We start from the raw sequence: 14763 nt of genomic DNA, 5'->3' as shown, positions 1-14763 counted from the left end.
TAGTATACAAGGATTCAATGTGTTACAAGAAACCTGTCACATATTTAATCCAGAAGACAGTGGAGCACACAAAGACGCAAAACATGTGTAGAGACACAAGAGAGCATTTTAATAAACCTTGTGTACACACAGTCACGTACACAGCTAAACCAAACTGCGCAGGTAAGCACTGTGCTTGTTCTCAATGAACATACAGGCACCAGGTTATAGTCTGTGCTGTGATAAACATGACGTTTCCTTTTATTTCCTTCAGTTTCCTTGATTTGTGTGACAACATGACATTTCATGACAGTTAATCTCTTATTTATGGCATATTTGACATTTTCCATTTAAACCTTGTTCCTTGTTTCTTCATAAACATTGGACACTTGCTCGTGTCTGGCATGGTGGAGCTCATTATGACACATCTGCCGATGCTCACACACGTTAAGACACAGTAGATGTGGACAACTTGAACGGGATTTCACATACAAGTGTCATGATGAGCTGTCTTTCTATTTTTACACCAGTATAGAGCAGGGAGGATTGGAAAAAAGGGACTGAAAGGAAAGTGAGTGGAGGGAGGGTGCATGTGAATGTGCATGTGTTGGGGGATGGAGTAGTTACTCAGCAGCAGTTGTGAAGGTCATTTTCTCCAGTGGGCTTGCCGTTCGGTCAAGCATTTTGTGTGTATATAAGTGTGTGTGTATCAGGGCTAGGCCTATTTTATGAACTGACACATTGTAATTTTTTTCCATTAAGGAACATTTCAGTTGTTTTCACATGTGTGTGCTGCAAGAGAAAAGCTGCAAAGATTGGCTGCATTGGGAGAGTGGCTTGTGTTTGTGAGACACTTGAGAAGCTGGGAAGTGACAAGAAAGGCTGCTTGGCAGCATTGAGGCACACATATGTGCGAATTTGGAACTGTTTTTTGACGTGGGAAATATGTTTCTGAGAGACGTTTAAAGTGCAGCTGGTTGTATGAATAATATATACAAAACTATGAAACTATAGAGGCTGTCTTTTTGGTGTCATTTCAAAATGGGTAATTTAAGGGCTTGTGTACAGAAGGGACTCATGACTTCAGTATCTAGGAAGATACAGGTCTGCAAGAACTTTTAGAAAAATGAAAACAGATTCTCAAGAACATGGCTACCTTTCTAAAAAAGAGTCTTATTAGTGAATTTCTATCCAGAAAATGTGAATGGATCTCATTTTATGTACCTACATCAACAGGGACACAAACCTACACCATATCAGCTCTGAGTGTTATTCAAGCTCAAGGATGCTGGTGCACCTCAATTTATCACACAGGAACAGTGTCACACCTGTGTGTGTGTGTGTGTGTGTGTGTGTGTGTGTGTGTGTGTGTGTGTGTCTGTGTGTAAGAGAGTGGGGGGGGGGGGGTAAGAGAGTGAGTAGTGTTTGTGTGTGTCTGACAGTGAACAGATACAGGCGTTTCATCCCCCCCTCGCCTTGATGACGCACAGAAGAACCCTAGTGAAATGGCAAAGAGTGTGTGTGTGAGTGTGCATGTCAAGTTTTTTTATAGGAGATCTCTTGGGACATGTGATAGTCCAGCTTGTTTGCCTCAACACCGAAGCTGGGAAAATCCTCAGGTGGTTTGGATAAAGGGAGCCATGATGGACAGATTGTGTCAATCAAAAGAAAAAAAAAACGTTTTTGGAAGGAAATTCCACAAAGAACAGGAACCAAAAATCTACTGAGCCCGTCTCAGGTGGTCGTCAAGGGGATACAGCCTTAGGGGTCCTTCGGGCAGATCCTCTGGCAGCTGTCTGGTTGCCATAGTGCTGATCACACACAGGAAGAGCAATGCATGAGGAGAGAAATGGGACCTTCCAGTTAATTGTTGTGCTTGCTGTTGCTGTTTTCCATGTTCAAACCATTCCCTGGCTGCTGTCAGACGATTACTGAGGCATCTCATGTCTTTGTCTCTTATCTTAAATGATACATAGCTATCCTTTGTACAAGAAGTCTGAGACACTCCATTACTGTAGGTGAACAGCATTAGCCCCCTTATTGTTTTCACTACTGTCACCTAGATACGCTTTATTGGATGTCCAATGTGATTTATTGTAGTATTTTTGTTGTATTAGGCTTTTGTGTTTGATTACAGGTGTGTACCTTTGTCACTGTCTGTCTTTAGAGTGTTATCATTGCTGCCTTGTGAGAATCTCTAAATTAATGTTTCTAATTTTTGTCTGGAAATAAATGTTAGTGTTGGTTAATGCTTCATGTTCCAGGTAAATAGACCTTTTCAAACATGCCCTGATTAGATTAATGAGAAAATCAATGCAGTAAAGACAGACTGTAAAGTGAAAACAGGCGGATTAAAGGATTAAGGCAGATTAAAAGTGCTCTTCCAAGAGTGTAAAAAAAATACTTTTTGGGTTATTTTGTAATAATAAAGCAATAGTTTGAAGTTCTTGGAAATGTAATTCTTTATAACCAAATGAATAAAACATGATGAGCAATATATGTCCCATACCTTGCCGGGATTATGAAGCTGGAGCAAGAACACGGCTAGCTTACCTTAAAACTGAAAAAAAAAAAAAAAAATTTTCCAATGTTGATGGATAAACATCACAAAGCAATGTTTAATTGTCTAATATCTTCTCTTATCCGTACAAAAACCAAAATGTAAAAAAGTAGGTAGAAAAAAGAGGTTGCCAGGCAACTAGTAGATACTCCTGTTTCTTTTCTTTATGCTAACTGTACCCTCACTGTGAGATCGATTTAACAAATCAGACATGAGAGTAATATTAATCTTGTCATCCAACTCAGGGCAGGAGAGCTAAAGGAAAATAGACTTACAGGCACATGGGGAAATTATGAACCTGCTTGGCTGAAAGAAACAATGGGCCAAGATAATATGTAAAAAGACTAAATCATGCTATCTAATGCTACTACAACTAAGGTTGCCATTCAGTACATTAGCTACTCACTCACTCACTCAATTAATCGATCAATCAATTAGTTGGTTACCTTACAAACAGAAGGAAGGGAGAGCATGTGGGTGATGTAAACAAACACTATAGATCAATAGATCAATATATTCTGGGGAAATGACTTATCTCTTTTTACTGAACTGTAACTGAATATGAAACTGGCTCTGTCTGAAAAATAGCAAGAAGCTTGTAAGCCGTTTATTAGCGGAAGGAATACAAATAGAGGTAGATTAGCAAAAGCAAAAAGATGTACTACAACAGGGTATTAGGTGGTAATGAACAAACAATGCAGTGTGGAAAATTGTGTTATGTACTGTATATACCAGTGTATAAGTGTGCAAAAGAGCACATGTAAAGGTGGTAAGATTAGAATATTTTATGTGGCCTAATGAGTTAACATTTCAATTCCAATGTCCTTGGATGTGCACAGCAGGTAATAGGCTGGTAAGCTTGTTTGAATTGAGATTTCACACAGAGGACGGACAGGCTTGGTGTGGTTGTGCATGCATGTGCCTAAAATTGAAATCATAAAACCAAGCATAGATAGAACAAGGTCAGGGAGATGAATCTAAAATTGTTAACAAGGTAAAAACAAGGGCAGAGAGAGAGAGAGGGAGGCACACAGTAGAGAGGGAGGAGGAAGAGGAGGAGGCGGACCTTGCAAAACTGCAGCCTATAAGACAGAGGAGGGAGGGGCTCAGCAGTCAGGAAGAAGGTAGCAGAGCAGCAACAGACACAGAGGAAGAAGCAGAGCATGTTAGAGAAGGAGGGAGAGGTGGGAAGGTAGATGTAGATAGACAGAGAGATGCAGTACCACGGTGTGTGTTTCTGCCAGGCAGTCAGTAGCGCAATTCTTTATCCTGTCGTCATGAAGCGTGATGTGTTATGGAGCTGCGATGCACAGATTCTCTGCAGAGGCAGAGAATGCAGATAGAAGTTCACCTTGAGCTGGAGTACAACAGTGCAACTCTGGACCTCTGGGATTACAAGAAATGCTTAGTGATTCGAACAAATAGAACAACAGACATCGAATCGGACCTGAGAAACTGAGAAAACATAAATGGCTCATGAATCTTTAACTTTTGGATTAATTGTCCAGATTTATATACGAACATCTGAAAGAAAGGCTCTAAACAGCCAACCCAGGGCCTGAAATCAAACAGGTACTTTGTTTGGCAGAAACTAGCCAACTGTCTCCAAACCTAACAGCATTCAGAACTAAGATTGTGACTTCTAGCACTCACACTGGAACCCCGCAAAGCCACGACCAAGCAGGTCCTGCAACCCAGAGATCCTGGAGCCAGCCTGACCTTGGACCGGTTGTCACCTGAACCCCTTGTGGCACCGGCAGAAACATCCAGCATGTCTCAGACCGGAGGGCGGTTCCACAACAAAAAGGCTGGCATTCGGGCCGCTGTGATCCTGATTGGACTTCTGCACAAGTCTCGCAAAGCCAAGGAAAAGGAGAGAGAGAAGGAGAGAGAGAAAGAAGAGAGTGAAGGGTGGGTGAAGTTTGTTCTGTCGTTATCATCTACTTTACTTCAGACATGATGATGATGATGCAGGCATCATCATCATCATGTCTGAAGTAAAGTCTGAAGTAAAGTGTTGAGCTGAAATGTCGCTGTTATTCCAGAGGAATTGACAACTTCTATGGCTCAGTGAGTTCACATCTGCAGTTTAATAATAGGTCCTTTTTTATTGGAGTGCTTGTATGTGTGATGTGAGCTTCTTGCTGACTGCATTTGTGTGTATCTTGGTCACTCGAAATGACAGGTGGGGGAGATGAAATGGCATAGAGGATTGAGAGTGAATAGATATGCGAGTGCTTTGAATGAACAGAGAGGCACTGAGAGGACAGAGGAAAAGCTGAGGCATAAGAGACAGAAGCAATGTTGAGTATTAAAGAGAGAGTTGTGGCAAATAAGGAAAAAGGTGCAGAGCAAATTCTTCCACACATTTATTTGTGTCTTTATAAGTTCAGATCTTAACAGAAACACAAGCATCAATGGACACTTGTTGATGCCTGTAATGCTGATGTAACTGCTGAAAACAAACAAAGCATGAAGACACGTCTGTTGGTCTGTGAACTGTCTGAGAGTTCATTAGGTTTGCAGCCTACAAGTACAGAAGAGAAAAGAGTACCCAGCTGTAACCAGCACCTGTATATACACTATAAAAGCAGTTATTTTAATTTATTCATAATGATCTATGAGAGTATTAAAGGTTTTAGTTTCTATTTACAAGTCAAACTCTTGACGACTTAATATGCCAAAGGCCTTCAGGCAGAATTAGGCCTACAAGAACACTGTTTGTGCCTAACAGAAATAATCACACCAAATGCACATGTAAGGGGATTTCCCTGCATGCTGTTTTGCATCAAGAGTACCTTACTGCTAATACTACCTTGGATCAGTGCAGTCAATAAAACCCATGGGAATATTCCACCTGGTAACAAACAGTTTATGTGTTCGGCATGGTCAAGACTACTGGGTAGACCCTGGGTAGAAGTGTTTTGTTTGAGCTCACAATAACAGCCAGGCATGTAAATTTAAAGTGGAGTCTTAGCGGAAAATTGCAGACAGTTTGCGTATTTAGTGTTATTGTGGTAAAGAGTGTGTGTGTGTGTGTGTGTGTGTGTGTGTGTGTGTGTGTGTGTGAGAGAGAGTGAACATCTGATATGCTGACCTGAATGCACTTTGCCACTGTGTTCTAATAGCCTGAACGAAAATAGATTACATTAAAATAGACTGTAACTCGCTTTGAAAATGTTGATAATTTGTTGTTTGGCCTGTGTGTGTGTGTGTGTGTGTGTGTGTGTGTGTGTGTGTGTGTGTGTGTGTGTGTGTGTGTGTGCGTGCGTGCATGATTGTGTCTGTGCATATAATTTAGTTTCAGTAGTAAGTGTAAAATGAACCCCCTGAATATCTAATAACTTGCAAGACTGGCCAGAGACTTACTGTATAATAGTGAGTCTCTGGCGATGCAGGATTCATTGTAATGTGCAGTTTAAGTATGTGTACCTCTCAAACAATTGTGAAGAAATTATGATAAAAAGATTTTCGTCCCGATGTATTAGTTTGTGTAGGAACCAAAGCTTTCTTATTTTAGTTTTAAATCAGCTTCCTGTGCAATGTGTATTTGGCCACCACAGTTAATATTTGCCCCAGGGCCCTCTAGTGGATTAATCCAGCAATGCCTTGAGGCTATGATCATTTGTAAATGCACAAACATGCTCATACACGCACACTATCTATTGGGGCAGCGTATTTCATGCCTAGAAAGAATTTTTTTTAAAGTTTTATGTACATGTTCAATCCATGATGACCACAAAGCTGAGCACTCCAGCTGTGCCAGCAGTGCCCTACAATATATACTGTTGCTCAAATAAATTTGGAGGAGTATAAGAGTCATGTTTCTTTGTCCATAACACTCTAAGTGGTAGTTTGAGATGTGTTTTTTCTGTTGGAAACGTAGCTAATTTAGATTACAAGCGTTAAGACTTGAAATCTTAGCTGAAAAGACAACGACATCACATCACAGCGGTTACGTTTGATTTTTGCAGCTGCACTCCAGAGACACAGAGAACATTTGCAACGTTTTTCACCAAAAACATATCTAACTCGGATAAAGTTAAAGTTGAAAATTGGCTTGAAAATTGTTTTTGAGACCTAATCTATAATAACAGCATGGGTCCTTGTTGTTTATACACTTTGTTGTACCCCTGTAGGATATAAAGCTGTAATATCGCACACATTGACATTGATCAGTTTTGCAATATTAGCAATATTTAATTAGTATTTAGTTAAGATCACACTGACCCAGTGGCACAATTCATCCTGTTGATTGTGGGGAGTTGGAACAGTAATGGCACATGAGAAGAAATTACCTTCACTGATTAAAGGTTTGAGGTTTAGAAGAACTGCATTAAGTGCTTCACTGAAGGAAACGGATACACTGACATACAAGGAGAGAATGTCCAGATATGAAGCTTGTCTGTGAAGCTACAGTACTGGTGACTATAACAACAGGGGCGGAGCAGATGGATCATAATAAAAGCCTTGATCATTTATTAAAAGGATTTACAGGAAAAGGTTGTTGAAAGCATGCAAATGAAAATTGTTTAAGTGGTACTTTAATTCAATATTATATAATAAAAACATTCATAAGGATACATTAGGATGTTAGTATGTATTCCTCACAGATTTCAAGGATGTTTGTGACTCTTCTATGTTCCTTTGTGTGTTTTAATAAAGAGTCAGCTCGACTCGTCACAGTAAACCGAGCTTCTACCTGTGAAATTTAACAAAACCCTATAGATTGTGATCATATTTATTTGAATCACTTGAAGGCAAGATTCACATGAGAACATAGACATCACGTTCATATCTGACCAGGACAAAAAATGAAACCAGACCAAGTTTTCTTTTTCACAGATTAAACAAAAAGCTAGACCTTGTTTAAAAGTAAGCTTTCAGAGGATTGCTGTTTCTGTCTGATTTCAGTCTATATGCCAAAGACATGAGACCGGTATGGATACTCTCATCTAACTATAATCCATAGTGAATGAAGACTTTTTCCAGGAAAGTAAAACTGTTCTTTTGGCATTGAAAAAAGTAATCCATACAAATTGACTAGAAACGACAAATGTATTTAAATGGAACATTTTTATTCCAGTCAGATCTAAAAATGGTCACCACATCCATTTTGAATATCAATAGCCTGAAAGACTTTGACATGAGCGGTTTACCATCCATTGAGCCTGGGATGACAACTTCTCAAAGGTCATTAGTAGTAGTAGTAACTGTGAACTGTTTCCCTTTAACTCAAATTTCTCCTTTGTGTCCCTATTAAGTTTTTTTCACTTTCTACTGTATATATCACTGAAAAGAGCAACTGTCATAGTAAGGATGACATCAAACACATAAAATGTGCATATGATTCTGTTATTAGTCAGCCTTCACGGGTGGGATGGAATAACATCACCATCAGGACCTTGTGTCTTGTACCTCATCCTGCAAAATTAAGCAAAAACTAAGAACATGCGTACTGATTTCAGAAAGACGGCCTCTGCTGCTACAATGAGTGTGTTTTCATCCTGTGAAAACTGAATTCTTAAATTGTTTTTTCTGCTTTAACAGTTTTATAGAGGGTTAAGCATCTTTATTTAACTTTACACAGCCTGCAGAACCAGGAAGGTTAATGTGGCAGTAGGCAGTAGTTCGAGTGAAAATGTTGTCAGACCCTTTACGGGGTACCTTCTAGGAAAAGGAAATGCTTGAATGTTTTCGTTGGATTACTATTCTGAACACAGAAGACATTAGCACATTAATGTCTTTCCCTTTGGCCTGTTGTTGCCCCGTGACAATGCACTTTCTTTCACTTCAAATCTGATATCATCTTAGTTTTTATTTTCTTCCCAGTTGTTTTAATCCTATCTAATGGTACAGTTTTGTGTGATTGTCCCAGTGGTCTGATTTTTGTTGTTTTTGTGTTTCAAACACTCCCTGCATATTTCCCTTTGGAGAACATTGATAGTTTGACAGTCATGCAATATTGCAACAGTTGCAGTCCCATAAGAGAAAATGTCATTAAACACTCACTGTTTCAGGGGGCTTGATATGAAGAGGTTCAAGAGCTTTTGTAAAGCATTTCAATAAATGGAAATGCTTGAAATGATCTCTCTTAAAAGAGAATGTTAGAACAATTTGATTATTTTCAGAAAAGTATGCACAATGACAGAGACACTCTTCTTTGTTAAAATTAACATATCAGATTTAGACTCTCTTATATAGCACACTCCGGTCCGGCTCGAGACATCTTTACTCCTGTTGTTTGACTGCACATTAATACAATTTAATTTGATAACACAAAAAACCTGTAGCATACAATACATGGCATTTCAGGTGTAATTGACCCTACAGTTCTGTTGCTACACTATCAATATATCTGTTATTTCTTTTTTTTAATCTTTAATTTCAGATAGATGTAGACAAAGAAGGCTTTTCATTTAATTTTGTAAATGCAGATTTTGGGGTGAAATGACAAACAAAGTTGATAGATTCTGTTAACTGTTGCTAGCTAGCTTCTACTTAAAGCTCCTGTGAGGAACTTTTGGTTTGTGTTGATTTTGGCTCCCCCTGTGGACAAAGCCATACCTCTTATCTCTTTGCTGGTTTTGTCCGGTACATGCTTAAGTGGAGTTTTTTAACAAAAAATCTCATCCTGCTTTCTTTATCAGTCATATGTATCACTCACTTTAGATTTTTTGCCCTGGAAATGTAAACAAGGTAGCTTGCAGTTAATCGTTAGGTCTGACAACTATACCCCCCACCGGCAGTTTCAGGCATTTAAAAAGCTATAGAAATAATCAATCTTCTTCCAGATGGTCTGGCTTGCTTTTGTAGGACATACTGTATAGAGTAATCTGTAGTCTGTTTCATAACCAGCGAAAAACTCCTCACAGGAGCTTTAAGCTTAGCCCTATGGCTTGGGTGAAAATGCTATCTGTTATAATGTTTCCAGCTCATCCATTTAAAGGAATCTACTTCACAGCTACAAACATGATAATGTGCATGTGCGCTGATTACCTAGGCTGCTTACTTACTTGGATCAAGTCGGTGGTTAGATCTGTGCTTTGTTATTGTTTAACTGTTATACTGAAAGTAAAACATTAATTTCAATAGTACACAGGAAAGGCTTTTGGGTTCAGGACTAACCAATGCGTTCGGAAAACGTAATGCTAGTGTTTGTGGCACATTAGGTTTAAATTTCCCCAACTCCAATAAAAAGTGAGCACCGTGCTGAGTATTCTGATTTAGTAGAACTTAGAGGGGAAATACTAGTAAATGTGCTTTTAGTGAATGTTTTTACTTTTATTTTTTCCTGTCGTCAGCTAATGAAAATCTCCTTGGCCTTACAGAAAACACTGGCTTAGCCGGGCCAGCTTCTGTTAGAGCAGATATACACTCTCATCCTAACTTACACTTGTGCTTTTGGTTTTGGAAAGTTAAATACATTTGAATTCTTTTGTGCACAGTGTCACTGTTGCTACAGCCCCATGCTTAACCCCTTCAACACATGGAGAGGCACAAAGGTTAAAGGGATAATTCGGTTTGTTTGAAGTGGGGTTGTATGAGATACTTTTCAATAGTAAGTGCACTACATACAGCACGGCCCCGGTGTTTAGAAACCGGCCGGAACAACAACACACAGTGACTTTCCTAAATTACTGCTCTTACCATATATGCAACATGTCCTCACTCCTTCATTTGTACCAGACATAGGCTACATGTAGAACCTATCGTTCTGGAGCAGTAGCAGTTTGGATATGTTTAGGTACCAAAACTTCTTTGTCAAGTTTAAAAATTTGGTTTTTCAGTAAGAAGTTCTGCTTACATCTGTTAAAAGATGTATAATGGCTATGTAACTGAAGTGACATTACATAAGAAGTAAGTGTTGACTCTTTTGGTAGACTTTTTTTAACTGTCCATCGCCCCAGGCCACCACCCACACCTTTATGTCTCTGTAAGATACTTTATCTTACTTTTATTAATGATTCATGAGGCCACCGTAGGTCACTGCCTTGCTACTGAGGTATATATGGATCCTAAAAAGCTGTTGCACATTGTATTTTTGGTTTGGTTTGGTTTTTGAGCATTTACACAAATTATTATTAGAGTGGTCTTTTTGTAAAGATCAGAGAAAATAAACTTGTTTGACAAAGTTCAGTCTTTCATATTTCTTTTCCAAAGTGTCTTACACTGTTTTTCCTTGTCATGTATTCCATGCCCTCCTCCTGCTTTATAAGACGACTGTTTTTATTCACTGACTCACTTGTATTTCCACCCTCCCCTCTCCCCCTGGTTTTCCTGTCTACCCTCAATTACTCCCTATTTTAGACTCCTTCTTGTTCCTCTTGTGCGTTTCACTTCTTTTGTGATTAGCAGCAGCAGGGGAGCTGCTAATATGGGCTCACACACCAAAACACACTTCACTTGACTGCACTTTAACTGACACCTCTCTTTGATTTCTGTTTAAATATGTGTGTGTTTATGTGTCAGTCAGCCTTGTCTTAATGGGTGAGATGGTATAGTCTCTAACAAGTGCCCAGAGACCCACCCAAAACGGGCCTATTCACCCATCTCTGGAGTGGGGATTGAATGTGCTATTTTTAGTCTGCAGATATTCATTTATTCTCTTGTTCCATACCTCACTCTGCGGCCCTCTCTCTTTAAGCGATCTGTCTGACATTCATTCATTCTTTTCCTCTCACGCTCTGTCCCCACGTCTTTTTTCATTTTATTCAGGACCTTTCTGCTCTGGTGTGGTTATCAGCTATAGTCTGAAGTGGTGGACTTGGCTGAAAAGAGATGTATTCAATGTCATCTGAAGGGTGATTAACTGTATTTTTTTCCCTTTGACTGAAGTCAGTGAGACTGGGTGAGATTGGGCAATGATAAAGCCTAAGTAGGTCCCAGAAGAGAATAGGATTAGTAGGGATTTATGGCATTTCCAGTGATATGACAGAGAGAGTGGTGATGCCAGGCATCTATGTGTTTCACTGCAATGCAGTACTATGCCAAAGGACCAAAACCTCTGCTGGTCAAGTGTTTGGAATCTGTACTTGTCGCAGAGTCCTTGACCTACAGAATCAGAAAAAGATGTTTCAATCAAATATTCACTTTAATCTTTGTCACCACTCTCCAGTGTTAACAATGAAAGAACACACTCTTTATATGAAGAGATGACTTCATATAAAAGTGGCCTAGAGTATTGCAGTATGCAAATGAAAAAATAAACAAATAAATAAAAGAAGTAGAGTTGCATCGTTTCGTTCATTTTTAATGCCCATATAACATGAACTTAAAACAATTAAGCTATAAAGGAGAATATTAGACAATCAATTGCTCTATCTTTATTCACCTCATACTATAGTCACTTAACAGTCAATTTATTATTAGCACTGCAGGGCTAGCCAAACAAAGTGTTATCAACTATAGACAAAGAAATAGATTTAGCTAGAGGTATTTTTCAGTGTCTTCCTGCTGTTGGGAATTAAGTTCAGGTGAATGTCTATCAGAGACCTCTCGGCACCAGTTGTGGAGCCAGACAAAAACAAGGCTGACATTTAAAAGGTAAGACAAAAGCTGCAGTGCATAACCTTTTACTAGCTTGTATTGTTTGCCTTTTAAGTCCAGCCTCAGGGATACAATGTGAGGGGTTTTTTTAGAATGAAGCTGGTCATCTATCGACCCTTTGAGATCTTTTAAGCCAATGTTTTATTCAGTTTATTGGCTGTTGTATTTGGTAACTATGCATTAGGACGAACAAAATTACACACACACTCATACTAGTGAGTGCCTGGGGAGGGCAAGACCCTTTGATTAATAACAGAAGTAATTGAAAGAGGAGTGGAGAGGAGAGGTCATCCTATAGAAGACAAGTGGAAACAGAACAATAACCAAGAACTGAGAAGAAAAAGATGGGGGAAGAAAGAGTACACTGACTTTTTCTTTTTATGACTTATACTGTATTTACAAATACTTTACAAAGCAATAACATTTAGGGGAAAAAAATTAAAAAGACTTAAAACAATATGCCATTGTGTCCTGGTGCTTACATCTTTGTAGGAGTTGATGTTCTTGTTTTAACCTGCAACAAAGCCCATGTACACAGAGAGACATACAAACTCAAAATCCTGTCTGCTACTCTTTCAGAAGAACACGTAAATGACAAGCTTGTCTTCATACTTGCCAGGTCCGTATTTGACGAACTAATTATTTTTAGTTCAAATGTTCATTTGTAAAGGCAGCGATGTCTCTTTCAGAGACAGTCTGCTGTGTTCCTCCTCACCCCCTCACTATCTGCCTGTTCCTCTTCCTCTTATTGATAATGAGAGTGTTTCAGGTTGTCTGGCTGGACAGTCTTATCTGCTGCCTGCTGTCATTTTTGAATTTTATTGTACTTATATTCATATCATTAAGAGAGAGAGGGTGAGGCCTGGCGTTCCCACAGGAAACAGCCGGTGACTCAGACTGCAGTTGCCTCCTAATATTTGCTCTCCTGACCTCTCCAGATATTTGCACATGTCTGGGATGCCTGTACTCTACTGTTGGACAGCTGATTTACTCATACACCCATATCTTATCACTGTACTGTGTGTAAAGCAGACGTTTTAACAGGGGCAGAATGGATCATGGAGAGTAGATAGTTCAGAGGAAAATATTCATCTAATAATATATATAAAGAACAGGAAAGCAAAGGTGATATCACTGTCTTGTAATTTATAATTTTATGGTTACATTATTTTAGATTGATTCCAGCACTACTTACAGATATGTTCATACTCTTACTTAATTGACTTTGGTTGTATTAAGCAACAAACAACACCAACCAGCCTCCTGTAACATTAGCCCCAAGAGCTTATCAGAGATGGAAATGTCATGTCCAATTTTAATTTGACATAGGATTTTGCTGGGTGACGTGATTCTTTATTCCCAGTTTAATAAACATCAGGGCTGATGGGCCCTATCCTCTACTGCATGCCGTCTTATACTCTGCCTTTAATGATCTCCATCTTTTTACAAGTCTCAGCTTTCTCCTTTTCTCTGTCTCCAATTACTTTTCTATTAACTCCATTAGAGAAACCATCAGTTGTGTAATTGGCCAATTGGCATGAGGATCAGGCTGCTTATCGAGTTTCATAACAAATATGAAGCACAACTGGAAACAGGCATGCATAGTTAGCCCCTGGGAGAGGCTCCTTATCCAAGACCAGCAGTTCACCCTCTCTTCAATCTTTCTTTGTCTGCCCTCTGTTCTGTATTTGTGTCCTCTCTGTACCCACCATTACTCTGATTTCCTGTTTTCAATCTCCCATCTCCTCTTCCTGTATCTGGCTATCATGGGGCAGTGTGTAAGCGTGTTCTCTCTTTCTGACACAATATTTCCATCTCTGAGTCGCTGCCCTAATCTTATCTAAAGGTTGTAATTGATGCATGAAATAACAGAGATGTACTACAACAATCTCTACATTTCTCTGTCTGTCTGTCTCTCTCTCTCTCTCTCTCTCTCTCTCTCTCTCTCAGACTCTCTCTCACACACACACACACACACACCGACATCATCAGATAAACACAATGGCAAAGATGTAATTACTGTTAAATCAGCTATAATTAGCACCAGCTAAATGCAAGCTGGACTATTGACATCCTGTACAAGAAAGATACATCTTGTACTTGTTTGGTTTAATGTGACACAATATCTGCACTACTTTTTTCCACTAGGTTTACAATCTCTTAATTTTGGGTCCAGGAGACAGGCTTGATACTTTATTCCTTCTCTGAGAAACCCATTCTACCACATCAACTTTCTAAAGTCCTAAAGAGCATGTTTATTGTTGTGGATGAATAGATTTTCCAGAGGTTACTTGACTGTTCTTGGCAGAGCGCCTGGTCAGAGAGAGTCAAACAGACTACCGCAGCTGCTGTATGTTCCTCACAGCCAACATTTCCCATGAATTAAATAATGTAATTTGGTGGCAGCCATTGCCTTTTGGCCCGCTGCCATGTTTTGTTTGAGCCTGCTTATAAGCCAGAGGTTTGAGTGCAATTTGACCTTGTGATTTCATTTCCAAACCCAGGTGCTACTTTTAAAGCCACCATGAAGGTATCAACAGAAATTGATGAAGTATTCAATGCAAAATCCCTGTTTATCATTAATGTCAGGTCCTAAATTGATTACACGGAGGTACAGCTAACCTTCAAGCATTAGTACCAGTATTCTCTTTCTTTTTTGTGGCTGTGTAGCTATG

The 14763-nt window shown here is 39.2% G+C and overlaps 1 protein-coding gene across 5 annotated transcripts in view; it reads left to right on the top strand.

The window, feature by feature from the left end:
• The window catches only part of rap1gap2a (RAP1 GTPase activating protein 2a), a 59234-nt gene that overhangs the window by 21994 nt on the left and 22477 nt on the right, over positions 1-14763 (top strand). For 4 of the 5 annotated variants that reach the window (XR_011308582.1, XM_069667982.1, XM_069667983.1 and 1 more), the window contains exon 1: positions 4219-4450. The exons of the other annotated variant lie outside the window; for it this stretch is intronic. Coding sequence is in view for 3 of the 4 variants with exons in the window: in XM_069667982.1 (XP_069524083.1) it covers positions 4311-4450 (140 nt within the window). In the remaining variant the exon portion in view is untranslated. Of the gene's footprint in view, positions 1-4218; positions 4451-14763 lie in introns of those variants that run through there. 5 annotated transcript variants of the gene reach the window in all.

Source organism: Semicossyphus pulcher, unplaced genomic scaffold, assembly GCF_022749685.1.
Source record: "Semicossyphus pulcher isolate SPU_LCO1_2020_fin unplaced genomic scaffold, fSemPul1.0.p SCAF_19, whole genome shotgun sequence".
Classification (NCBI taxonomy): domain Eukaryota; kingdom Metazoa; phylum Chordata; class Actinopteri; order Labriformes; family Labridae; genus Semicossyphus; species Semicossyphus pulcher.
This window is presented reverse-complemented; position numbering and strand designations above follow the sequence as displayed.